At 38.8% G+C, this 26910-nt stretch overlaps 1 protein-coding gene across 1 annotated transcript in view; it reads right to left on the minus strand.

The window, feature by feature from the left end:
• Window positions 1-12116: 12116 nt before the first annotated feature.
• chrnb1l (cholinergic receptor, nicotinic, beta 1 (muscle) like) overlaps window positions 12117-26910 on the minus strand; it is a 30051-nt gene continuing 15257 nt past the window's right edge. The window contains exons 10-11 of the mRNA XM_041779759.1: window positions 12506-12644; window positions 12117-12334 (exon numbers count right to left, since the gene is read on the minus strand). Of these exons, the coding sequence (XP_041635693.1) occupies window positions 12194-12334; window positions 12506-12644 (280 nt within the window). The 3' untranslated portion in view covers window positions 12117-12193. The remainder of the gene's footprint in view (window positions 12335-12505; window positions 12645-26910) is intronic.

Below are 26910 nucleotides of genomic sequence, written 5' to 3' on the forward strand. Positions count from 1 at the left end.
CCTCACACGGGGATGGGCTTCGGGGTTGTGGGTGATGATGGTGTGAAGTGGGTGTGTAACTCTGCTGCCTGTTGATGCATGGAGATGACATCCTCCGAGGTGCTGCTGGGAAATGCCCCCTCTGCTTCCAGCAAAGTAACAGGTTGTCCGTCCAACACCTCTTCTAGCACATTTCCGGAAACACATTCATGTTGAATTATTACTGGAACATTTTGTTGGCATGCTCGATTCGCCTTTAATGACCACATGGGAGGATGAATGATTTCAAATCATCAACAAAAAACTACAGGAGAAAATAAACCTCAGAGCCGGATTTTCACACATCCTGCTTGAAATGTTACTAATGCAATCCACCGTATGTCAGCTTGAGTCAAGCTTTATTATCTTGGTAAATTTACAGTTTGGCTGAATTTAGAGACTGGGATGTAAGGTTGGATTGAACAAAAGAAGGTTTATTTTCTCATGCAGTTAATGATAAAAAAAAAAAAAAAAAATGTCAGTTTATAGTCAGAGACACCAAAAAAACCTGCAAATCCTAAGACACAATCTTTAGCAGATTTTCATCATAAGTGGCCATTAAATGATCCAAACTCGAACATTTTTGTGTAGACTTGTATGTGTCGTGCTACTGAAAATAAATAAAATAATAGAATAAAATAGAATAAAATAAAATAAAGATGTTCCTTTATTAGTCCCACAAGGGAAATTCCAAATTCCATTAATTAAATAAATGAAAAAAATAAATAGAATCAAATAAAATAAAATAAAGATGTTCCTTTATTAGTCCCACAAAGGGAAATTCCAAATTCCATTAATTAAATAAATAAATAAAATGAATAGAATAAAATAAAATAAAATAAAATAAAGATGTTCCTTTATTAGTCCCACAAGGGGAAATTCCAAATTCCATTAATTAAATAAATGAAAAAAATAAAATAAAATAAAATAGAATAAAATAAAGATATTACTTTATTAGTCCCACAAGGGGAAATTCCAAATTCCATTACATAAATTAATAAATAAATAAATACATAAAATAAAATAGAATAAAATAAAACAAAACAAAATTAAATAAAGATAATTTAAGATATTGCTTTGTTAGTCCCACAAGGGGTAATTTCAAATTCCATTAAATAAATACTGAAATAAAATAAAATAAAATAAAATAAAATAAAATAAAATAAAATAAAATAAAATAAGAAATAAAATAAGTAATAAAAAAAATAAAATTCAATCCAAATCCAAAAATAAAAAGTTTGCAACGGGTTTTATTTTTTTGATTTGGTTGTTTTTTTTAATGTTTTTTAGGCATTTAATTAATTAATCCATCAGAAAGAATCAGGAAAAAATATGATGCAAAAAAATGAATGCACATTAATTGCACTCTGCTGCAAACTCTAAATTGCTGACTGTGGCTTTGTACATTTTATGTACAACCCATATTCCCAAAAAATCAAAAATATTAAAATATCCCACCGTCTACTAGGAGTGGGAATCACTAGTGGCCTCATGATACCATATTATCCTGATACGTATGCCACCGTTCCTTATTGTTAGGATTTTGAACATTGTTCACATCTAGTATTGTGATACCATACATTGCTTTCTATACCATTTTTCAACTCTGTTGTTGACATAGCATTAGCCTTGCCGGCATGTTTTTCATACTTCCAAAGTATTAATTTTCATGCGGCACTCCCTGCAAACCCCATGTGTCATGTCCATGTTGTTCGTGCCCTGCTTGTATTCCTAATGTCCTTAGGGGGGCTCAGGAACACTTCCAGATATCGCTGTCTGTCCACACAGTTGGCTGTGCCATCCGGGAATACAAGTTCAAGCTGCATCATGCAAAGAAGAAGCCATATATGAACACAGTCCAGAAACTGTGCCATCTTCTCTGGGCCAAAGCTCATTTAAAATGCACTGAGGCAAAATGGAAAACTTCTGTGGTCAAATAAATCAAATTTGTAATTATTTTTGTCCTGTGGACTAAATTGGAGAAGAACCATCCAGCTTGATATAGTGTACAGTTCTAGAGCCTGCCTCTCTGATAGTATGGGGTTGCATTAGTGCCTACCTTGTGGGCGGCTTACACATCTGGATAGACACTATCATTGCTGAAAAGTTGATAGAGGTTTTGGAGAAACATACGCTCCCATCCAGACGTCTATTTCAGGGATGGCCATGACTTTTTAAGAAAGATAATGCTAAACCACATCCATCACAACAGCATGGCTTCACAAGAGTTCAGGTGAACTGGCCTGTCTGCACTCCAGACCTTTCAGCAACAGAAAACATGTGGCTCATCATTAAAACCAGAAAAGAAGACCCAGAACTGTTGAGCAGCTAAAATCCTACATCAGACAAGAATGGGACAACATTCCTCTCCCAAAGCTGCAGTAACAGGTCTCCTCACTTCCCTGTCATTTACAGACTGTTGTTTAAAGAAGAGGGGATGCTGTCCCTACTTTTTTTGAGATGTGTTGCTGCCATCAAATTGAACATGAGCTAATACTTTTTTTCCTGAAATGTTAAAGTGTCTCACTTTCAACATCTGATATGTTCATTTTCTTGTGTGGGTTTATGAGATTTGCAGATTGTTGTGTTGTATTTACGTTCGTTTTACACAGTGTCCCAACTTTTATCGAATCAGCGTTGTAAAGTAAACCTGGTAACTGTTGTTTAGTCAAAAGTAAGATGAGGACATTTAGGTAGATAATTGGGTTGAGAGTTTTAAAGAGTCCTATTTTTATTCTAGTTTACCATCACATTTAAAAGCATGAAACTTTAATAAAATTATTTAACAGAAAGCATGACTTTGCCAAACCATTATGAACACATTTGACCTGGAAAATCTTTAACTGATGCTTTTTTACCTCCTACTTGGTCTGTAAACTGTGTGGGTACAAAGTGACTACAGTCTACAAAGACCCAATGACCTAGATTGGTGCTATAACTCAGGTATCTGTCTCTGTACAATACAGACTGAAGCCCCACCCTCCTCCTGGCTGGGGTCACCCATCACAGGTTCAGAGCAGATTCATGACCTCTCTGCTGCATGTGAGCAGAGATGAAGCAGGGCCCAAGCACACCTGTCCCGCCTCCAAGCACACCAGCTGAAGTACCAGCTGCTGCACCAAACTTTGAGATACCTGCCAGATTACCAATAGAAGAAGAAGAAGAAACTTTGCAGTGGAAGAAATGGCCGATTCTTGGCATGCCGATGCTCATCGTTGTCTGCAGCAAGAGGGTTGTTCATGGTGAACTTAATGGCTAACCTGCAACTAGAAGGTTCATAGAGACATTGTGGCTAAGCTAGAGGCAATAGGCATCCACAGCACCTACGTGCAGAAAGGTTAAAGACTTCAAGGCACTGTAAAAGATTGTTGTGGATCACAACAAGATCAGCAGGATGGGCCATGGACGCTACCAATAATATTTTCTCAAAAATGTAAAAACACACTGTTACCTGCTGTGTGGATCATGCCAAAAGCAGTCTGTCCTACACTGCAGTTGAAGCAGCTCACTCAGACTTCTCTTGCCGTAATATAATAATAATTTCCCCACCAACCCAAACTAGGTCTCACCCACAATCACTGGCATAAGTGGTGAAGTTTGTGCAGAGGTGTAGTGCTTCCTGGCGAAGTAGGAAAACTCTAAAAATGTGCCTGATATTTTCTTTAGCATCCCATCTTGCACAGACTAAACAGCCTGTATTAGTATTTAGTTCACCTAAAAGTCAAACAAGCCTTTTTCCCACTGACCACCCACACCTGCTGCTTGACTCTAGCTACTAAAGGTGATGAAATAGGCACTGTCTGCTCTTTTCCCATTGCTAGATATCCCAGAGAACTGTAAAGTATCACAGTGCTCTGTCCCTGAGTATCTTACCCTGGCATTCTTATAACACATCTCAAAAAAGATGGGACGTGGCAACAAAAGGCTGTAAAAGAACGTGGCACCAATAACAAACAGCTGGAGGAGCATTATATAACTGCTTCGGTTAACCGGCAACAGGTCAGTAACATGACAGGGTATTATAAGAGCTTTTCAGAGAGGCAGAGTCTGTCAGAGGTTAAGATGGGTAGAATTTCACCAATCTCCAAAAACTGTCTTAAATAATGGAACAATTTTATTAAAATGTTCCTCAGTGTAAGATTAAAAAAAGGCTTTGACCAACCCACCATCTACTGTACCTAATATCATCAAAAGATTCACAGAATTTAGAGAAGGGCCACTGCAAAAGTTCAATATTGCATGCTTGTGATTTTTGGACCTCCTGAATGGCAATGCACGAACTCACCATGACATTCAGGAATGCAAGTTCAAGCTGTATCATGCAAAGAAGGAGCCATATGTGATCAAGATCCAGAAACACTGTCATCTTTTCAGGGCCAAAGCTCTATTTAAATTGACTGATACAAGCAGGGCTTGACATTAGCTTTTTTGCTCACTGGCCACTGTGGCTACTTGTTTTTGAAAAGTTACTAGCCACTGAGCATCTCCACTGGCCACAATTGCGTTGATGGGAAAGAAAAATGGGTATGTCTGGAATGAGATGAAACACATGCTCCATTTCTTTCTCTAATGGATACTAAGTTTATACTAATACTGAAACATTGACTTTTAATTAACTTTATTCAAGAAATCAGAAATGCAGTTGGTTTCATCTAATTCTCACTCAGACAAATATCTGCCAGAGAATGCTGAGGTTGTGACACCGATAAATTCTACTGGCCAAAGTGGCTAGTTGAAGTCAATCTGGTACCTGCCACTGCTGAAATCCACCTGCATTTGACTAGTTGGCTGGTGTAAATGTCAAGCCCTGGATGCAAGATGGAAAACTGTTCTGTGGTCAGATGGATCAGCATTTGAAACCCTTTTTGGATGCTGTGTCCTGTGGACGAGAGAGGAGAGGGACCATCCAGCCTGATATCAGTGCACAGTTCTAAAGCCTGCATCTCTGATGGTCTGGGGTTTCATTAGTGCCTAAGGTGTGGGCAGCAACACATCAGTGCTGAAAGCATAGAGCAGTGATACTCAATGTGTGGCTCTTTTGTGTTTATTTGTGGCTCTTTTATGTCTTTATTTGAAATATTATTCCTCCAAAAACCGTAGAAAAGAGAAACTTTGCTCTCAGACATTAATCACATTAATCAGTTTGTTTCCCAGACTTATACAGAAGGCTTTAATTGTCAAACTTAATTGTCACATTTATCCCATTTTTGCCCTTTTTCACCCTATTTTGCCACTTTTCACCCAATTACACTACCTTTGCCATTAAATACCACTGGTTTTGCCACTACTTCTTGACACTTTTCCCCCATATTTACCCCTTTTCACTATTTTTTTGGGTCACTTTTTGCCCATTCAAGTTGCCTTTCGCGATTAAGTCCCCCTTTTTTTCTTTTTTTTTTTTTTGCCGATTTTTGCCACTTCTTTTTGAAACATTTTCCCCATTTTTGCCACTTTAGTCCCATATTTAATCCCATATCCCTTTTCACCATTTTTTTCAACACGTTTTGCCCATTTAAGCTACCTTTTTCCATTATATACCACTTGTTTCCTCTTTTTTTTGCCCTATTTTGCCACTCTTGACCACTTTTTGCCAATTTTAGTAACTTTTCTCTCATTTTTTGCCAAATTTTTGCCACATTTGGACCTTTTTTGCTCCTTTTCACCATTTTATCACCATTTTTTGCCCTTTTAAGCTACCTTTTTCCATTAAATACCACTGATTTCCTATTTTTTGCCCTATTTTGCCACTCTTGACTGCTTTTTGCCCATTTCAGTCACGGTGCTTGCATTTTTGGCCATGTGTTTTTTTTCAGCATTTGGACCATTTTTGCCACCTTTAACTTATTTCTTGCTATTACAGCCATTTTTGTCACTTTTCCCCTCTTAGACTGTGTCTCTTGTAAAGGTATTTTTCAACTATTTGGTTCTTTAGTGGAGCAGGGTTGAGTAAAACTGATGTAGAGGTTTAACAGCATATCCTCACATCCAGATAACATCTCTTTCAGGGAAGGCCTTGACTGTTGTTTGCTTCACAGTAGAAGGGTTCAGGTGAACTGGCCTAACCATAGTCCAGGCCTATTAGCAGCAGAAAAATTAAGCAAAGTCCCAGGACTGTTGAGCAGCTAGAATCCTACAACAGACAAGAATGGGACAACATTACCCTTCCAAAGCTGCAGCAATTGCTCTCCTCAATTCCCTGTGAAATGAGTGAAAAATAACTAAAATTGGTAAAAAGCAATAAATAGGTGGGGGAAAGGAGTGAAAAGTGACTAAATTTGGGAAAAAGCAGCAAAAAATGGGGAAAAAATGAGTGAGAATCAACAAAAATTGGCAAGAAGGCAGCAAAAAATGGGGGGAAATGAGTGGAAAGCTACTAAAATTGGCAAAAAGCAGCAGAAGGTCCTTTAGAGACTGTTGTTAGAGGCAGACAGGATGCTATACAATGGTAAACATGGACATGTCCCTACTTTTTTGAGATGTGTTGCTGCCAATAAATCCAATGTTTAAATTTCTCAGCTTTAACGTCTGATGTCTTGTCTTTCTTCTAGCTTTGGGGTATGAGGATTGCAAATTATTTCCGTTTGTTTTAATTCCAACTTTTCTCAGAAGTGGGGCTGTAGAAACATTTTTAGTTGTTCTTTCTGCTTCATTTTTATTGAACTGAAGAGCTGCATAACATCTGCAAACTAATGAACAATAATGCAAAGAGCTCTGGTCCGAATTTTGCTTCACTGAAGGTTTCCTGCAGTAGACTACAGTCTGCAAACCCTCTGGTGTGCTGCTTAAACCTTAATGAGATCAATAAGGTTATTTTACACTGTGGCATCCATTAGGTGCATTAGCATGCAGCTTGTATCCCTTTCCAGCAGTGAATGGACAAAACGTAGTGGACAATAGGAGGCATTGTCCATATGAGCGGTCAGCAGAGTGTGTGACTTCACACTGTGGATGAACAATAGAGCTGCAGCAATGGGAGAGGAAGTAATAAGCCATAATCCTGGAGGAAGTCATCCCCACTGCCAGGCTAATGGAAACGTGCTCACTTATTGACTGGATTTAAGTGTGGTAAGCTCCACGCTCTCTTCTTTTCCTTCCTCAACTGTTCTTTCATTCTCTCACGTTCTTGCCCTTTCCCTCCTTGCTTTCACCCACGTCTTCTCTCGCTATAACTCTTTTCCTATACTGTACCCAGGCCTCAAGTCTTAGGCCAACAAATGCCTTATTGTTGCTGAGGAGGACTGACCCCGCCGCTCTAGGAATGTGTTTCACTTTGATAGAGGCTGAGAGGAGGAGGAGGAAGGGGGCAGTTGGAGGGTCGAGGAAACTTTCAGTGGTAGAAAGATGAAGGAGATGTTAAAAGCATTAATGCATGAAGGTAAAATAGGTGATAAGAAAGAGCTGGCAGAGATGTAGAAGAGGTGGATGAGTGGGAAGAAGATCACGGGGCTACCAGTGCCGTTGCCACTGGTAACCTGATTTATCTGATGTCCTCTTGGCTGCGATTCCACTGAGAACCTGGACTGCAAAGAACACAAAAAGAACATTGCTTTCCCCCCTCATTTTCCCCCGTTTACTACTCTTTTTTTAAAGCGTAAACACACATTTGTCCCGCCAGTTTAGCCGTTGCCCAACGCTCAATAGAAGCTGAAAGAGAAAACATCTAAATCAGCCCAAAGAAGGGCACCAACCACATTCTCTCAGGGGCTCTCCCCTCCCATTCCTGAGGCCTCCCCTGGATCTGAAGTGAGCAAGTGGAGTGCAAATCCAATGATTGAGGCCCTTTAAGTGCCCTTGGAAGTCACTGAGGCATTAGCAATAAAACACGCTGGGCCCATGGCTTTTCCCTGAAAAGCTCAGAGTGGACAAATGAGGGGGATGGCGCCCTTCTCTACACGTCCCGCGTCTCTATCACCTTCAGTCTCCTTATGCAACAAGACTCGGCTTTTGTGCAGCAGCAGCAGGACACGACCAACAGATTGTGTCCGAAGTCTTGTGGACTCATTCTTCTCGTCTTTGTTGGAGGTAATGACGGAGAGAGCTTTCTTCCCCCTGAAGAGCTTCGCAAGAGCGACACGAAGGGGAACAACATGTTTGGAAGCAAAGAGTACAAAAACAGTCTGCAGCTCAGTGAGCCTGAAAATGACTACAGAGTAACTGTAGTAGGAACTAAACTGAGTTAGAGTGATCATGTATGAGGCAGTGAACACAGGCCAAACACACATGGAGCCATATTTACCCACTAAGGTCAATAAAGCACTGTTAAAGTACTCTGTTAGCCTAAACCAGCACCATTAGGCTGTTTAGACTAGAACTGTTAGCAATATTCAACTGAAGGTGTCGGCTCTTTGAGGGTTTTCTAGGCGTATATTTTGTGTTTATATCAAGGCAGCCTGGCAGCTCTTTGGTTGAGCAGAGTTGAGTATTACTGTCATAGATGAACAAAGTTGTTGAAAAAATCCCTTTGCAAGAGCCACAATCTAAATGGTGAAAAGTGGGTGAAAGCGGCAATAAAAATAAGTTGAAGCTGTTAAAATAGGTAAAAAAGCTGCAAAAAGTGGCCAGAAATGGGTGAACAGGGGTTAAATAGGCAGAAAATGGCAAAAACTGTGTGAAAAGTGACAAAAAATGGGGAGAAAAAGTGGCAGAAATGGGTGAGATCTGACTAAAAAATGACTTACAGGTGGCAATAATGGTTAAAAAAAAAGTGGCAAAAACATGGCTAAAAAACAAGTGAAAAGTGACTAAAATTGGCAAAAAGGTGGGGAAAAAATTTGTTAAAAGTGATTAAAATTGGAAAAAAGCAGCAACAAGGTGGGGGGAAATGGGAAAGCAACATGTAGTGACAACAGGCACCTTAAATGGGCAAAAAGTGGCAAAAAAAGGAAAAAATTGGCACAAAGAAAATGCAAATGAGGGCAATGAAAATATACAGACAAAAAATAAAGACTGACAATTAAATCTGACAATGCCTGCTGTATAAGTGTGGGAAACAAATTGCAATGGATAATTTTGAGGTAAAAGTTTCCTTTTAAATGGTTTTCTGGGGGAATCATTTTTCAAATTTAGACATAAAAGAGCCACAAATTCTCACAAAAGAGCCACATGTGTTGAGCATCACTGACCTCAGCCTTTTAGCCTGTGGAAACACAAGCTAAATGGCTGAGGATACCAAAAGTTTAATTAATGAGACAAAAGGGGATTAATGAGACACTGAGAGAGCGTCACCAGATGCCTTAAAAAACTACAAATATTTTAAAATGAATTTAAACTGTATATTTTACCCATTTTTATGCAAGTATTTACCTAAAATTTGTTAAACGTAAAACAAAAACATGATATTTGTTGAACTTGAGGCTGAAATCAAAGCTGTAGTCAGTAGTCTGCACACAGATCTTTCCATGGAATTGCCTGGGCCCCTGACAAACTCAATGGACCCTCTTAGATGGACCCCTTTAAAGTACCTTTTCCCAAATTCTCACTTCAGTGCCAACTAGGGATGCAGCAGAGCTTTGAGGACGCACTGTCAGTTCAGCACCATCAGATCTGGTATGGTTCCAAAAGAATCTCACATGTGGTTAAAATAATAAAAAACAGAATAATAATAATTAAAAACAAAACAAAACAAAACAAAAAAGATGGTAACTACGTTACAACCTTGAGGTAAAAATGAACATTTGGAAAGCTACAAATTTAAGATCTTAGAGTCTTGCATTCAAGACTTTTTATTTTTTTTCAAAAGGCTTAATTTTTACTAAATAGATTCATTTTGAAAATTCTTAAGACCCCAAGACACCCAGAGTTAGCTGTAGCTGTTTGCTGAAACTCAAGTTGCTAAAGAGAACTTAGGTATAGATTAAGAAGCTACGTAGCAAATGTAGGTACCATAGCCAAAGCTAAAGCCAAAGTTCCCAATTAGGTATATTATCTACATAGCTATGTAAGGTTTAGCTACATTTGGTGAAGCGCAGATTGCTTAAGACAGCTTAGCCCTCGATAAAAGAGCAATGTAGCTAATGTAAATAATGTAGCTAAAGAAGCTCATGTTGCTAAAGCTAATTTTTTATAGATAATGCAGCTAACATAGCTACATAGCAGACATAGCTAATATAGCTAAAGCTAAGCACACAAAGCTGCTTTTTGGCTTTCATTCTAAAGCTAACTTAGCTACATTGGCTCATGTAATATGTTAATAACATAGATAGCGTAGCTATGTTAGCTTTATCTAAACCAAACCAAGCTAAAATGAGCCATCATTAAGGTGACTACTTTTAAACTGGATCTGTACACAGTTTAATCCCAGACTCGACCTCTTACCTTATTCTGTTTCATTTATGAAATATTTCTCAGTCTGTAATGTTTGCATTCTGGTATTTTTCATTGATGTAACTGCTAGACTTTGTTCATGAATAAAGTTTAATAAAGAAAACCCTAACACTGGAAATATGTTGTACTGGCAAATTACAGCACTTCCTTCTGACACAGTTTGGTGTTTATAGTCTCTTTGTAGGTTTTTTTAGTGTGTTTATTTGCTGTCACTTTTTGGTTGCATTGTGTTTGCTGTTGGCTTTTGTGTCTTTGAGATTCTGTGTGCGTTGTGTAATTTTACCTAGAGGTTGTTTTATTTCTTGTTTGTGTTTAAAGTCTCTCTGTAGTTGTTAATCTGTATTTCTGTTCATTTGTGTGTCTTGGTCATTTAAAGCGTCTTTGTGATCGTTTTATCTTTGGCTTCACTTGGTTTATGGCTTTTTGTTTTTGGGGTTTTTTTTTTAGTTGTATTTTGTTTTATTATTTTGCTTAGAGGTTGTTTTATCTCATTACTTTCTGTCTTAGAAATGTCTCTTTGATTTTCAATGTTTCTGTCTCTTGTTTCTTCTCTTTTTGTGTTTATTTTATGTTTTTTTTTGTACTCTGGTCTTGAGTTTTGACTTGTATTTGTCTGAAACAATGATTTTTCCACCTGTGTTGATACCTTATTTCACTTAGACAATTTCAATGTTAGACATTTTGTGGTAAATATGCCCCCAATTATTTTACGCCTCTTTTGTGTTGGTTTGGAAATGATATTGTTCAATATCTCTTTGTGGCTGTTTTTATCATCTTGTGTCTCATTTGTGGCTTGAACAATTCATACCTCCACGGTTGTAGTTTTTGTCTTTTTTATATATATTTTTTTAATTTCTCTGTCTTTGTCTGGTTGAGTCTCAAGCTTGTAAGTTTGTTAATAACATCATACGGAGGTTAAAGGTTGTTTAAAGTCAGAGAGGGTCTCAGCAAGCACCTGTAAGGGCAGTTCATTAATTATTTCATGCATGAAAGTAAGAGACGAATACACAACTAAAATTAACAAGCATCATTAATGTGTGTGTTAAATATTGTCAAAACAGAAAAATCATTGATTTTTAAATTATACTAGTTTCACATGTAAAGGTCTGAATTATGTTTCTGAGGATGTTAGGTTAGGTTTGAGACAAGTCTATAAAAACATGAGTACTTTATTGGGCTGTTTCTGTAAATAAAATATCTTTTAATACTGGTCAGATCCATAAAATCGCATTGCCTTATTGAATGCATCGTTTTTGAGGAGAAACTTCTAAAATAAAACAACTTTAGAAACTCGGTTAAAAACTCTACATATAAAACAAGAGGAGTCATGTCCAGTGAGCTAAAATCCCTTATTTTCACACAAACTCCCAGCAGTATTTACCTTTGCCTGTTTTCTACAGCAGTGTTTTGTCCTCCTCTATCTTAACATTACATGACTGCCCTCTGGTGTTCAATGTCCAAAATTACAGTCTTAGACCGGTCTCGACTAAAAGCACCCAAACAGCTGGGTTTCCTCTTCTTCTAGAAAACTTTGTCCAATAAAAAAAGTTAATCTTTCAAGAAAACAAACATGGCCACTTTCAAAGAGCTTGTATTTCAAAGTTTTACACTCAAATAACAAATGTCAAGAGATGTTAAAAACAGGATTCAGACAAAAATGTTTGCACATATACATTTATCTTCTATAAATCTACATAATGACGTTGTTATCATGTCGTTTGTGTCTCAGAAAACCTTCAAACCCGACAACAAGAAGAGGAAAATTAGGCTGTGTATGGAAAGTTGGATCAGGTGATCTCAGAAATCACCAGCAGGAAAAAAAGCTGCACTTTGTTTGTGTGAGTTTTGTCTCCTATGGGAAGGGGTTTTCAGGTATGTAGTTCAAACTAGCATCCAGGAACATGGCCAGGGTGCCCAGGGTGGTGATGATGACAAACAACCAGAGGAAGAGGCGGTCCACTACCAGGGCGATGAACTGCCAGTCTCCTGTCATCTGGAGGAAAGGAACACAAAAGCACATTGTGAGAGGCCTGAGTCAGCGCTGTACTGTATGTAAGCAATGACACATGAACATCGTGGGGCATGTTGGGAACACGCTGTGCTCAAACTGACTGACTGAAGAACAAGCTGTCTGACAGCGTGTCATGCCGTGCACATTTCTAACCGTGTCGTCCGTGTCTTGCTTCTTCAGCTGCTCGGCCATGTATGTCACGGCGGCGATGGCCGACTTCAGGTTGGGAGGGAGGATCAGACAGAAGCTGTCAGTGTCCGGGAGCCGCTGGAGGTGAACTGTGCTCTCACATCTAAAATACAGAGGAGCAGAGGTGGATTAAACAAGAGAATAAGTTTGTTTTTATCGTCTGGTAACCCTTGGCTACTAAAGCACTAAGTCCAGTTTCAAAAATATTTAACAAACTAGTGTTATGGAGAATGGACTTCAGCTTGTAAAGACCTCGACACTGTCTGGATGGCAAAATCTGCCCAGTACAAACCAGATGCTACAGCTAAATAAATACTCCTGTAGACAAGTTTCATGCAGTAGTCTGTGTAGTGCACATTTTGTACATGGAAAGTTAAGCTAGCTTGTGATGTCAGTAGTAGATGCTGGCAAATATTTTTGTTGAAAAATGAGACAACAAAAGGAAGACAAGGAAGAATTTTTCAACAAGAAAACAAGTTTGCTTTTTGTGTAGTGTACATTCTGAATGATGAAAGTTTAGCAAGCATGAATGCCAGTGTTAGAAACCTGCAAGTAATTTTTGCAAAAATATTTTCATAATACAAGACGAAAAAAAAATCAACACAAGAAAGAGAAGATTTTAGACATGAAAATAGTTTTCCCTAGTGTAGTGCACATTTTGAAAAGAGAAAGTTTAGAAAGATGCCTGCAAATCCTTTTATATTAAAAAATAACACAGGAAGAAGAAAGATGAGGAGTTTATTTTAAACAAGAAAATATGTTTTTTCCCCCAGTTTTTTAATCCTCGGCCTTCAGCATTATAGAAATTAAACTGGATTTAAGTACAGTTTCAAATGTATTTAACACACCAATGTTACAGATAATGGACCTGTAAAGTCAGCTTGCAGAGACATTTTGCATGTGACTCCAGTCTGTTCCCTCCCCTATCTAGATGGCAAAGCGGGCCTGCTACTCACTGGATGCTTGTGCAAAATTAACACTCCTATTGACAAAGTCCTTAATCTGTGTATGTGCATTCTGAAATTTCAACAATAAATGCCTGAAAATCATCTGATAAAGTAAATTTATACAGAAAAAAAACACTCTTCCTAGCAATGTCTGATTTGCACCAGAAGCACTGAATGAGCTATGGCTGATGCAAGGATACATCAGTATTACTGTAAAAAACTGGACCCTGTCAATCAATCATTCGATCAATCAATCAATGATTTGCAACAGTTCATAATCCAAGTTTTCTCAAGACACTTTACAAAGGGGGGCAGGTCTAGACTTTTTTCTCTGTTGTGGCTTGTAATAATAAAACCCAGCGTTTATCACCATGTGCACAGCACTAGCAGTACTTAGCCCCGTTACCGCGGAGATTACTGGTAACTTTAAACCACATTGGATGTAAGAAAAAAACAGTAAAGAAAGAACACCCATGAATGCTTCTTTGTGTAGCCTGATGAGCATATTTGGTCATTTGAATGAAAACTTCAGCAAAGGACTACCAAGAACAGGAGCGCAGACATCAAGGATACTTGAACACTTTATAACCACTGCCTGTTTATGGAGGATACCTCTCTCAGTCCACTCTTTATGTTTTTTTTTTGGTTGTAGAGGGAAGAGTCTGAAACCAGTTTAAGCCTCTGAAAGGAACACAAGCTGAAGGTTGCACCTTTCAATCTGTGTTAACCCAGAGCTAAGAACAACAAACCCAGATGGAGTTTGACTCACTCTGTTATTACAGTGACATTATCCCACACTACATTCATATAGGCTATGATCTATAAAGCTTGAGATATTATCAGTGATTTTCTCTAGAGTTAGTCTGTGTTGACCTCGCAGGATGATGGATTGAAAAGGATCTGCCAGCTGGCGGGTCCTCATGCCGAGCTTGGAGCTGAAACACTTGTTCCCAGCTAGAGACTGACTGGACCAATTAGCATCATTGAAGGAGAAAGAGGCGCTGGCTTGAGTGTAGTTGTACTACAAGACTGTTGACTAGTATCATGAAGAAGGTGAAGTGAAGAGATTATAGCAAGGCGGCCCATAAGGGGGGGATAAAAGGGAGAGCTTTCTGGGGTCCAGCCAAACTAGGGGCCCATGGTGCATTGTAGAGTTAAGCTGGGATAACCATATGTTTGTTTCAACACAAATAAAAACCAAGTAACAATTTGTTTTTGAATAAAGATTGTAGCATAACACCTTCTTCAAAATGTAAACTCCTTTTCTTAGTCCAAAAATAAAATGGGTTGAAAGTGAAGAGTTGGTTAAAAGTGGCAAAAAGGCAAAAGAGTGGTAAAAAACAATGGGTTAAATGACACAAAATGTATTTAAAATGGCAAAATGAGTTGAACATGACAAAAGGGGGCAGAAAAAGTGGTGGAAAGGGTTTAAAATATGGAAAAATTGCTTCACATGGGCAGGAGAGGGGGTGAAATATGATTGAAATGTGGCAAAAAGGGGTTTAAAGTGGAAAACAGACTCCAGGTTTAACACCAGTAATGCAGGACGGTCTTATCTCCTGTATCCGACTTGTTTCCACGCTCACCTTAACACTGAGAGGAGTCACAAAAAAACCCTCACTTCCCTCCAGTTCTAACGTCTATAAACCAAAAAAAAAAAAAAAAAAAAAAAAGCCAGCATTTCTTTGTAGAAACAACTGAAGTGTTTCTGATTAACTGGCCTGATAATATCTGATAAGTAATGACGTGTATCTAACAGAGAATCAGCACCTGCAGGGCGTGGACATCTCCGTTTCACCTGTAGTATCTACGGCCCATCTTATTTACTGGAGCACTGAATAATGTTTATGTCCCCTAAGAAAGTTATGGGATTGGAATGACTTTTCCAGTTGTTAGTCAAGCCCACTGACTGCTAGGGAAAATGAATTGTTAGTAAAACTTTTTATTTTGATCCAAAAACTTATGAAATGATGAATAAGTGGTTTTATTAGTTATTTTTGTTGGCAAGTGACCACGGTGGTTAATGCCCTTTGAGGTGTCCAGTTATCAGAGATTAATGGACTTCCCGGAGGCATGCTTGACGGTTTAGGCCTCCATGTCGTCCATTAATCCCTGATGATTGGACAGCTAAAAGGGCATTAACCCTTACACCAAGTGTTGGTACACTGAGGTAGAATTAAAATAAATGAGAAAAAACTTGAGGCTGGCCTTTAGCCTGCTGGCAAACAGCTATCCTGTCAGTCAACTTTTGCACTTCAACGTTAGATTTACTGTTCAACGCAGGACGTTGCCACTTTTCTCTGCATGCAGCTCAAGCTAACATGAACACTTCAAAAAAAATGCAGAACACCTTCTGTGACTAAAATTCAGTCTGAAGCGACCACACAATTTCTTATGATAGAGATAATACTTCAGTCATTCAAATCCTAACTAAAGTTAGGTAAAGCAAACAGATGATGATGAAGCTCTGTTTTGGTAAACAACTTGAGCGATATTTATCTTGTTAAGAGCATCTTGCTGACCTTTACTTGTGGAAAAGGTTTAAAAAATGCAGCAGCACCCATCATAAATTCTCCCCGAGCTCAGATTTATGTTGCGTATGTCATGAGTCACTAGCACAGCGTGATTCACCTCTGCTGAAACAAACCAGCGCTGACATTAGCTGTCTGCTCGAGGACATTCATTAGTGAGGAAGATGTCAGTGTTGTCGCGTCATAACAAACAGTTCGTCCTTGTGTTTATCCTCTAACCGGTGACAAGCACAACTTCATGTCGAGGCCCCGGCTCCTCTGAGCACTGAGTGACAAGAGCAACACACTGCTGACACACACAGGGGTGACATTGACACACTGCTGGGTCAACATTTATGCGATGCCGTGACCTCTGACCCCTTCATTCTTCCTCTCAGACAGCTGTTCCACGAAGCAAAACATACGAGCGGAGTCTTATTAACAGCGTTCTTGGAGTGCCTTCATGCCTTTGTGGATAACTCTACAGTTCACTCAAAGAATTATGAAATTTAATTTGCACACTAAAAAAAAAAAAAAACAACAAAAACAAATATACACACGTGGACAAAATCATTGGTACCCTTCTATTAATGAAACAAACGTCCACTATTGTGACTGAAATAACTTAAAACTGACAAAAGAAGTCAATAAAAATGTGCTGAAAATTAACAAATGAAAATCAGACATTGCCTTTGAACAGAATCATTTAAAAAGCAAACTATTGAAACTGGCCAGGACTAAAATGATGGTACCCTTAACTTATTTTTTTTGTTGCACAATCCCGAGGCAATCTGTAACTCTCAATGAGACTTCAGCACCTGTCCCAGGTATTTTGGCCCACTCCAAACTGCTCCAGCTGTCTCAGGTTTGAAGGCTACCTTCTTCAGACTGCATGTTTCAGCTCCTTCTACAGATGTTCACAAGGTTTTAGATAAGAGCTCATAGATCAGGGGTGTCAAACTCAATCCCAGCGGGGACCAGAATCTGGATTTAGGTCTAACCTGAGGACTGAACAGGGTCTACATTTAACCATAAACTGTCAATATAAAAAAGTCAAAATGATAAGTTTTAAAGGCTCAAAATCTGAAGTAAAAAGGCAAACTTATTAGTTCAAAAGGTCAAAACACAAAATAAAAAGACAAATAGAATAGAAAAAAAAATATATAAGGCAGAAATATGAGATTTAAAGTCAAAATCATGAATGTAAAAGATCAAAATATAAGACAAAATTCACAGCTGTGAATTTTAAAGGTGAAATATGAGAATATGAAATAAAAACTTGTGAGTTTAGAAGGACAAAATATGAGGTAAAATTCAAAATCATGAGTTTTAAAGCTCAAAATATGAGATAAAATTCAAAATCATGCATTTTAAAGCTTAAAATATGAGATGAAATAAAAAAACATTAGTTTTAAAGGCCAAAATGTGAGGTAAAATTCAAAATCATGAGTTTTAAAGCTCAAAATATGAGGTAAAATTCAAAATCATGAGCTTTAAAGGCCAAAATATGAGGTAAAATGAATATATGTGAATTTAAAATGTAAAATATGAAATGAAATTAAAAAGTTGTGTGTTTAAAAGGCCAAAATTATTCATTAAAAGGTCAAATATGAAATAAAATGTGAAATCCTAAGTTTTAGTTGTAATTGTAAGATGCAAAATTAATAATTGGAAATGAATACACAATTTATTTTATTCGATTGTTTTTACTGTTGACTCTAAATTTGATGACTTAAGGATATTTTTAATCATCAAGGTTTAGTTTACATTTTTACATTTTCTAACATTTTCTGCTGGAAGAAATCTGCAGACCTTATACTGGTGGGCCAGTTATAGTTAAAATGTGATATGATCTTGCTGGCCGGATATAACTGTACCCACGGACCGGATTTCGCCCCGGGCCTTGAGTTTGACACCCCTGTCATAGAGGGTCACTTCAGAACAGTCCAGTGTTTTGTTCTTAGCCATTCTTGGCTGTTTTTATTTCTGTGCTTTACACCATTATCCTGACCTACAACTGAGACCAAGCTTTCTGACACTAGGCAGCACTTTTGTCTCCAGAATGCCTTGATCGTCTTGAGATCCAAGACCCCCTGTGCCAGATGCAGCAAAGCAGCCCTAACATAACTGAGCCTCCTCCATGTTTTACAGAAGCTACAGTTTTCTCTTCTTTTGATGCTTCATTATTGTGAACATAAAGCTGATGTGACTGTCCAAAAAGCTCCAGTTTTGTCTCATCTCTCCAAAGAACATTCTCCCAGAATACTTAGAGGCTTGTCAATATGCATTTTGGCAAATTCCACTCCAGTATTAATTTTGGCAGATATTTTAATTTTAGTCTTAGTCTTAAGATGAAATCTCTTTTAGTTTTAGTCACATTTTAGTCATTTCTACCCTTTTAGTTTTAGTCGACAAAATCTCAAAAACATTTTAGTCTAGTTTAGTCTAGTCCTCACATTTTAGTCTTTACTTTTAGTGAAAGCGTTTATTTTCTTGCCTAAATCTGGTACCAAATCATGGTAGTGTGTTCTCTGCACCCTGCCAAACCTGGGGTCCCTGGTTTCTACAGCTGGGAGGCAGAAGAGATACAGCTGCATTGTATTTTGACAGATTTACCCGCTGTGGAGAAATATCACAGATTTTGAATGTAAGACAAAAACTACATTACATTTTAGTATAGTTTTAGTCATCTTGACGAAAACTAAACTTACTTTTATGCAGTTTTAGTCAAAGATCTATTTTTGTCAGTCTTAGTTGAGTTTTTCTAATGGAAAAAAGTCTATTGACGAAATTAACACTGTTCCAGTCTCTCTTTTTTATGATTTTCCTTCAACAGTGGAGTCTTCCTCAGTTGTCTTCTATTGAGGCCACTTTGGGTCAAATGAGACGGATGGTGTGTTCTAACACTGATGTACCTTGACCTTGGAGTTCACCTCTATTCTCTTTGGTTTCCATTCCTACTATCTGTCTCCAGGAGGGTTGGCTACAGTCCTGTGGGCCTTAAGCTTCTGAATATTATGGCCAACTGTAGTCCCAAGGAGCATCAAGCTGCTGAGAGATGGTCTTATAGCCTGTAGCTTTAACATGCGTGTCTATCATTGTGTCTAATCTCCTGGGACAACTGTCTCCTTAGCTTTCTGTGCTCCATGTTCAGTGTGGTCCACACCATGATACCAAACAGTAAAGGGACTTCTTTTCAGACTTTAAATAGGCAGACTGAATGATGACGAGTTTGAAGACGCCTGTGATGCTAATTACAGCAGTGGTTCTCAACCTTGGGGTCCCGACCCCAAGGGGGTCGTAAGACTCTGAGAGGGGGTCACCAGATACTTAAGTAAAACAAAGAATTTTTTTTTAAATGACACTGTTGCCACTTTACACCAATTTTACCAAATCTGATCCCTTTTTCATTACTTTTTAACACGGATTTTTGCACATTTTTGCCACTTAAAACCCATTTGTGTCATTTTTATATCCTTTCCATCACATTTTTTCTGCCTGTTTTTGTCACTTCTAAACCAAATCTCGACACTTTCTCTCTATTGTTGCCACATTATTGCCACTACTGACCACTTTTTACACCCCTTTTTGCCCATTTTAACCACAGTTAACCCATTTTTGCCAGTTCATATGATTTTTTTTCATCCCAGTCCACCTTATTTCCCCCAGTTTCTTTGCATTTTAAAGGCATTTCAGCCACTTTTTAATCCCCTTTTACCACTTTTTGTGCCCGTTTTTTCCAATTTAATCCATTTGTGGGTTTTTTTGCCACTTTTCTTCAAATTTTTGCCACTTTTTAACCCATTTATGTTCTTTAGAAATCCAATTTCAACACTTTTTCCACCATTTTTGCCATTATTAACTAATTTAAGCAATTTTTCACCCATTTTAAATGTTTTTAACAAAAGTTATTTTCATTTTAAGAAGGCTATTTACTACACAAATGGATATAAAGAGATATTTGTTTTTTTGATAAGAGTGGTTATTATTTTGGTCAAATATAAAATCTGTTTTTCACAGCTTAACTTCACAATGGACCATGGTTTTGCTAACTTCCATCTGGCTGGGTCCCAGAAACCTTTCCCTTTATCCCTCCTTACGGGCAGCACTGTCTCCGCATGACTCTTCTTGAATGTTCATGGCTGTGTTCAGCCACCTTCAGGTACAGTGGGGGTCCCCGGTCTCTGGCACCTTTATTTTGGGGGTTGAGAACCACTGAATTACAGGACACACCTCAGTTTAACATGTCCCTATGGTCACATTATTTTCAGTCTTTAATAGGGTACCATCATTTTAATCTTGGCCAGTTTCGTTAGAATGTTTTAAACATGATTCTGTTAAACCCCAATTCAACAGCAATATCTGATTTTCATGATTTTTCAGTATATTTTTTATCTAGTATATAAGATGTGTGACCTACTTTGCGACTCACTTTGGGTCCTGATCCAATAGTTGAGAACCCAAGCATTAGGACACCCTGACATGTAGGTTAGATGAGCTGGGAATCAAACAGCCACTTCTTCAGATTATCAACAGCAACCTCAGGGTTTCTGGTGCATTATTGTCACATGTAACAACAATTAAAGACTTGTTAGAACAAAGGGCTGGCTCTTTTGGCTGGCCCTCACTGAGTCAAAACCCCTGAATTCAGCCTAATGGAACCTCGTGTTTCAGTGCTGCTGTTCTGTTTTTGTTGTCCTGTTTTAACAGGGTAAACAGGAGTAGATCCACTCATACATCAGGACACAAGATCATTTCTTATCATAGAAGCACCTCGTAATGCGTCTTCATCTCTGAGATTCTTTGGCTCTGCATCAGTGCGTCTTCCCGTCCGAAGGCGCCACAGAGCACCTGTCAGACTGGCGCTTCAGCTCCAAAGACCATGCATGTAGTGTATGAAGGGTGTACATTGTGTCTGATGTTTTTAATAAAGTGCAGAAACTTCGGCAGCCAGTGTCAGGCGTCAGCGAAGGAACAGGACAAGTTATCAGAGTCACAGGGAGACGGCGTGACAACACATGGCTAGCAGGACAATAAAAGCGAAGAGGTCCTGTAGTCGGGGCGCTGTGTGAGAGAGCTGGTGTGGTCACAGCTCAGAGCACTGCTATGTGGTTCACTACATGCTGCATGCCACTCACATTCCACTGCTTGTATTCATTACTGCAGAAACATGGAGGCCTTTTCACTACAACACAAAAACAACCTTACACAACAGCATGCAGGGCACTGGTACTGTATAGTTATACAGGGATATACTGTGGTTATTTTCATTAAATGATCCACAGTGAACTGTATTCTCATTTTGAGTGCTTATAACCTATTGGAGATTGAAACATACTAGGCCCTATTTTTGGGGTGCATAAAGCACAATGACCAATCTCTCCTTCCATTGTGCCACTGAACCCACATTAACACACCAACACTGCATACATTTAGCATGAGGGATTTTAAGCTAAATTTTGTAAGCTTTCCAACAGAATCAGAAATAATAAAAAAGATGTGGTAAACATTTTCACACAAACGCATAAATTCCTTAATGATTATATTGTCCAGACACAGTGACAGGATCAGACCGGGACTATTCATAGTAATGCCTGTGAGCTTAACATCAAATAAAGGTAGGCTGTAAATGTTTATCTCCTTATTTTCTCTCTTGCTACATGGCTTTATTCTCTAATGAGTGCACAAAAGGTGCTGGATGGTGTACAGCAGGGCGACTCAGTTAGATTTCAATGAGGGCCAGTCCCTAAGAAAAGTTCCCAAAGAAGGGCCAGGGAGATATTTCAGTAACATATGCATGGTCATTTTTAAGAATTCATCTCAAGTGTTTGGGATTTTCTCCTCCTCAACTGAGGCAAGCACAATTTAACGGTCTCTGCATGTGCAGATGGCTTCTTCTCTTACTTCAAATCTATGCCGCTGCTAGTGATGCTAATTTAAATCTAACATCTTTGCTCTTAACATAAGGCTGCCCCAAAATCTTCTCACTGCAAACACTGAGGCTAAGTGAAAAAATGCAGTATTAAAGTTAGAACAAATTGTTTTGAAATGCCTTCTGAAATTGTATTTCTTACACACTAGTATGCACAGAGTGAGCCCAGCTCCTGCACACACAGATACAGTAAAAATGCATACTTCTCCATCTGTTCATAGTTGAACTTCATACTCTCTGCATCAGCTTTTAGTCTTTTTGTTTTGAGTAGAAAAAGAAATTTTGAGTGGCTTATATGCTAAGTAAGAACATGCACACAGGTGCTGACATGTGCACTGAGACAGCGGAGGAGAGCAGTGAGCGCCATTGTTTAGGCAGGAATGAGAAGATTTGTATAAAATGGGTTAAACTGCAGCACCATGAGGTGAGAATTCTGGGACAAATAAATCAGAGAATTAATGTGACAAATTGTCACACAAATATATTAAATGTACATTGTTTAAAAATGTGCGGGCCATCTTTTTTGAGTATTAGTAGTCCACTCAAAGGACCACTAAAAATGACCTCAGGGCTCTGATCTGGCCCAAGGGCCTACAATTAAATGACTGTATAGAAACATCTGTGGACCTAATTGCAGGAGGCCCTCACATCAGTGATAGTTAAGGTTTATTATAAATCCTGTTCTCTGCTACATGAGAGTGTGTGGATGTGTGTGCTTCTGCATGCCTGCCTGTATTAGTATGCACACTGGAACAAGCGTGCAGAGAGGAGAACTTGTAAACAGAAATAAACAAAAGCTTCCACTCTCAGCCCTCTGTCCCATTAAAGACTGTAGCAGCCAATGCACTGATAGTAAACTGTGGGCAAAGTGTGCTGTGCATCTTAGTTAGTAAAAAAATTATAAACTCATCTATAAAGATCCATTGTTCTAACACAGGGGTATCCAAACTATGGCCCAGGGGCCAAATGCGGCCCTTGGCCAATTTGTTAATTGGTCCATAGCAAACTCTAGACATAAAATGAAATATGGCCCACATTAAAACATGAAGCTTGTGCTGAACTGTATTGTACTTTGTAGTTTCAGCACAAGGCTACTATGTTATTCTGTAAACAAACATTTTGACAAAGAAAATATCTTGATAAACAGCATCCTGATGGATTATTGCGGGAAAAAGCAGCACCACTAACTTTATAGGTGCAGAGCCAGTGGGAGCTTCTCATAATCCTGAAACTGTCTACTTTGCCTTTTTTAACTTGCATTGGATAAGTCTTACTTACGTTAAAACCCTCGTACCGAGGAATATGAAAGTAGCCCCACCATGTGGCCCTCTGTGCAAAAACTTGGACACTGCTGTTGTAATGCATCCTCTTACTACTATACTGCACCACTGACTTCAGTCCTCAGGGGAGGTTTTAGTTGGTCTTATGTTCAGTTATTGAAGGGCAGGGAGAAATGTTTGCACAGAGAAGCATCATCAAAATGCAAATTTTTGTGCTGTTTATTTCTCTGCCAGCAGTTTAAAAAAGGAGATACTTCTGAGTCCCAAAACTCATTTAGATATAAAGTTTTTTAAAAACTCCCAGCGGCAGTCATTGCTCATGCACGCTCCCTTTCCATAGGGCAGTCAGGTTTGGTAGAGTGTCAGAGTGTCACGGTTTAAACAGTACACCCTGATCTCGCTTGTGTTTCCAAAGCCGATGTCCAGCCAGCCTTGCTCATTGAGATGGGAATAACATCTTTTTTAGTGATCGGAGCATTTGGATCAACTCAGTAATAAGAACCACTTTATTCACTCCCAAACAGCTCTTCATTCGGTACCAGTTTGGCTTTAGAAATAGGTTTTAAACAAAAAAGAAACTGGCTTTCAAATTCCATCTCCTGTACTTAGAATAAAAGAGCGAGCTTTTAGGACTGGCTCGTTCATGAACAACACATCAGTGCTTGGTTGCTTGGCTCACAAGGTTTTATTTACTTAAAAGTATATCACCATTTCTATCAAAGCAAGTCTATGACAAAATGAAGGAGAAAAGCTGTCAAGGGGTGCAGCTAGCCTCTAAACAAGACTCCTCAAGACCCTTACCAACCTGCATCTGGCTAGACAGTAAGAGATCTGCAGGAGTCATTTGCAGTATTTATCGCTTCCATATAAATTGAATGCAACATATTTTGCTCTGCACTTAAGTGTCACCTTTTCTGTCAAAGTACTCTCAGGCTTTTCCTGCTTCCATTGCCACACACAACTAAAACTAAAATGAAAGTAGCACGGGGTTTCTCCAACATTACAATGCATCAAAAATAAGTAAAAGCACAATTCAAATAAAACCCAAAGTCTGTTATTAAGTATTACATGCAACTCCAAAAACCATGCTGTAAAATTTAGACAATACTGGACATTCTGCTAATGATGTCTAAAGCCTAAATCCAGAAACCAGTGCATGTTTGATAGAACTGCTAGAAGCCTGCAACATTAAGTCTTATCTGTGGCCTTAAGAGTTGATCATCGGAGGCTTGAATGCAAACAGATCATCAAACATGCAGGAAATTCTTATAAATGGGACGCAAACAACAGCACTCGTCTCCTTACTAACCATGTGACAGAATCATGAGATAAACAGAGATGTATGACACACACTTGATGGTGCCTGATAGTGCGACCACCATCTCTTCCACATCAAAACCCTCGAAATCCTCCCCTGCCCCTATCACTCAGCACTGGTCTTCCCTTCCACTCATCTGCCCACTATCTATTGTGTACCCTCCCTCCACCTCCTCTCTGTGGGATTACCCCCTAATTCCCAACCTAAACAGAGGCTTAGTGTCTGGCGACTGTGGACGGGGGTGTTGGGTTTAGCTGGGGCTGAATCTGATGCCTTTGGAACGGGATGAGAGCTGCCCAGGACCAGGCTCGTTCAGGGAACCACGGAGCTGTTTATGATGCCAGGGCTGGGTGGCAAGGCTGGAGCCTACTGGCAGATTAGCCAGCATGGTTGGAGGGGCAGAACAGTTTGAAGCCTGGTCTTAGCTTTGAATAAAAATGTTGATAATCTCCCTTATTGATTGATTTACAGTAAGACGTGTCATCTGGGGTCTGCTCATTGACGCGTAGAGATTTATTGATCCGTAAGTAAAGAGTGTGTTATAGTTTTAGGGGAAAACTGAGGAGACAGAGAAACAGTGCAAGCCACAGAAACTTCAAATACACAGAGAACTTACCCGTTTACTACTACTTTTATTTTACTTGAGGATTATTTTTAGAAAAACTTATTACAACTACAATTCCAAAAAATGTATAAAATGTACACAAAAAATTTGCAAATCTCATATACCCATATTTTGTTCACAGTACGAAATAAAGAACACGCCAAATTTTGGAACTGAGACATTTTACCCTACCATGTAAAATGCTAACTCATTTTGAATTTGATGCATCCCCCATCTTCTAACAACAGTCTGTAAATGACAGGGAAGGGAGGAGACAGGTGCGACCTTTTTGCTGTTTTTTGACTAAAATTGGCAAAAAAAAAAAAAAAAAAAAAACCCAGCAAAAAAGGTGGGGGAAAATGAGTGAAAAGTGACTAAAATCGGTAAAAAAAAAAAACAGCAAAAAACAGGGGAAAATGAGTTAAGGGTGACTAAAATTGGCAAAGAGCAGCAAAAAGGTGGGGGAAAAATTGAAAAGTGACTAAAATTGGCAAAAAGGTGGGGGAAAAATTGAAAAGTGACTAAAATTGCCAAAAAGCGTCAAAAAGGTGGGGGAAAATGAATGAAAAGTGACTAAAATTGGCAAAAAGCAGTAAAATAGTGGGGGAAAATAATGGAAAAATTACTACACCTGGCAAAAAGTGGCAAGAAGGTGGGGGAAAGTCAGTAAAAATAGTCTAAAATTGCCCAAAAGCAGCAAAAAGGTGGGGCAAAATGATTGAAAAGTGACTAAAATTGGCAAACAGCAGCACATTTTGGAACCGAGACATTTTACCCTACCATGTAAAACACTAACTCATTTTGAATTTGATGGCAGCAACACATCTAAGAAATGCAGGGCCATGTTGTTTACCACTGTGTGGCATCCTCCTTCTTTTAACAACAGTCTGTAAATGACAGGGAAGTGAGGAGACAGTTGCTGGAGTTTCGGGAGAGTAATGTTGTCCCATTTTTGTCTGATGTAGGATTCTAGCTGCCAAACAGTCCTGGGTCTGCTTTGCCAGATTTTCCTTTCATGATGCTAAAATGCTTTCTTCTTCTGAAAGGTCTAGACTGCAGGCAGACCAGTTCAGTTCTTCTTTTGTGAAGCCATGCTGTTGTGATGGATGTGGTATGTGGTTTAGCATGATATTGCTGGGAAATATAAGGCCTTCTTTGAAGTAGATGTTGTCTGGATGGGAGCATATGTTGCTCCAAACCCTCTCTATGCTCTTCAGCATTGATAGTACCATAGACACTAATGCAACCCCATACTATCAGAGATGCAGGCTTTTGAACTGTGCACTGATAATAAGCTCGATGATCCCTCTCCTCTTTAGGTTTCAGGACACGTCTGTGGTTCCCAAAAATAATTTCAAATTTCCATTCATCTGACCACAGAACAGTTTTCCATTTGCCTCAGTCCATTTCAAATGAGCTTAAGCCCAGAGAAGACGGCGTATTTCTGGATCCTGTTCACATATGGCTTCTTCTTTATATGATACGGCTTTAACTTGAATATGTAGCTAAGACGCTGAACTGTCCTGACAGACAATGATTTCTGGAAGTGTTCCTGAGCCTCTGCAGTGATTTCCAGTACAGAATCATGACTGGGATTAATGCATTGCTGCCTTAGAGCCACAAGATCATGAGCTTAAAGTATTGTCCCTTGCACACAGAAATTTCTCCAGATTCTCTGACTCTTTTGACGATATTGTGCAGTGTATCTGGTGGTATTTTCAGAGATTTTCTGAAATTGTTCCTCAATTTTTAGACATTTTTTTGCAGATTGGTGAACT

The sequence above is a fragment of the Cheilinus undulatus genome, linkage group 22 (assembly GCF_018320785.1).
Source record: "Cheilinus undulatus linkage group 22, ASM1832078v1, whole genome shotgun sequence".
Taxonomy (NCBI): Eukaryota; Metazoa; Chordata; class Actinopteri; order Labriformes; family Labridae; genus Cheilinus; species Cheilinus undulatus.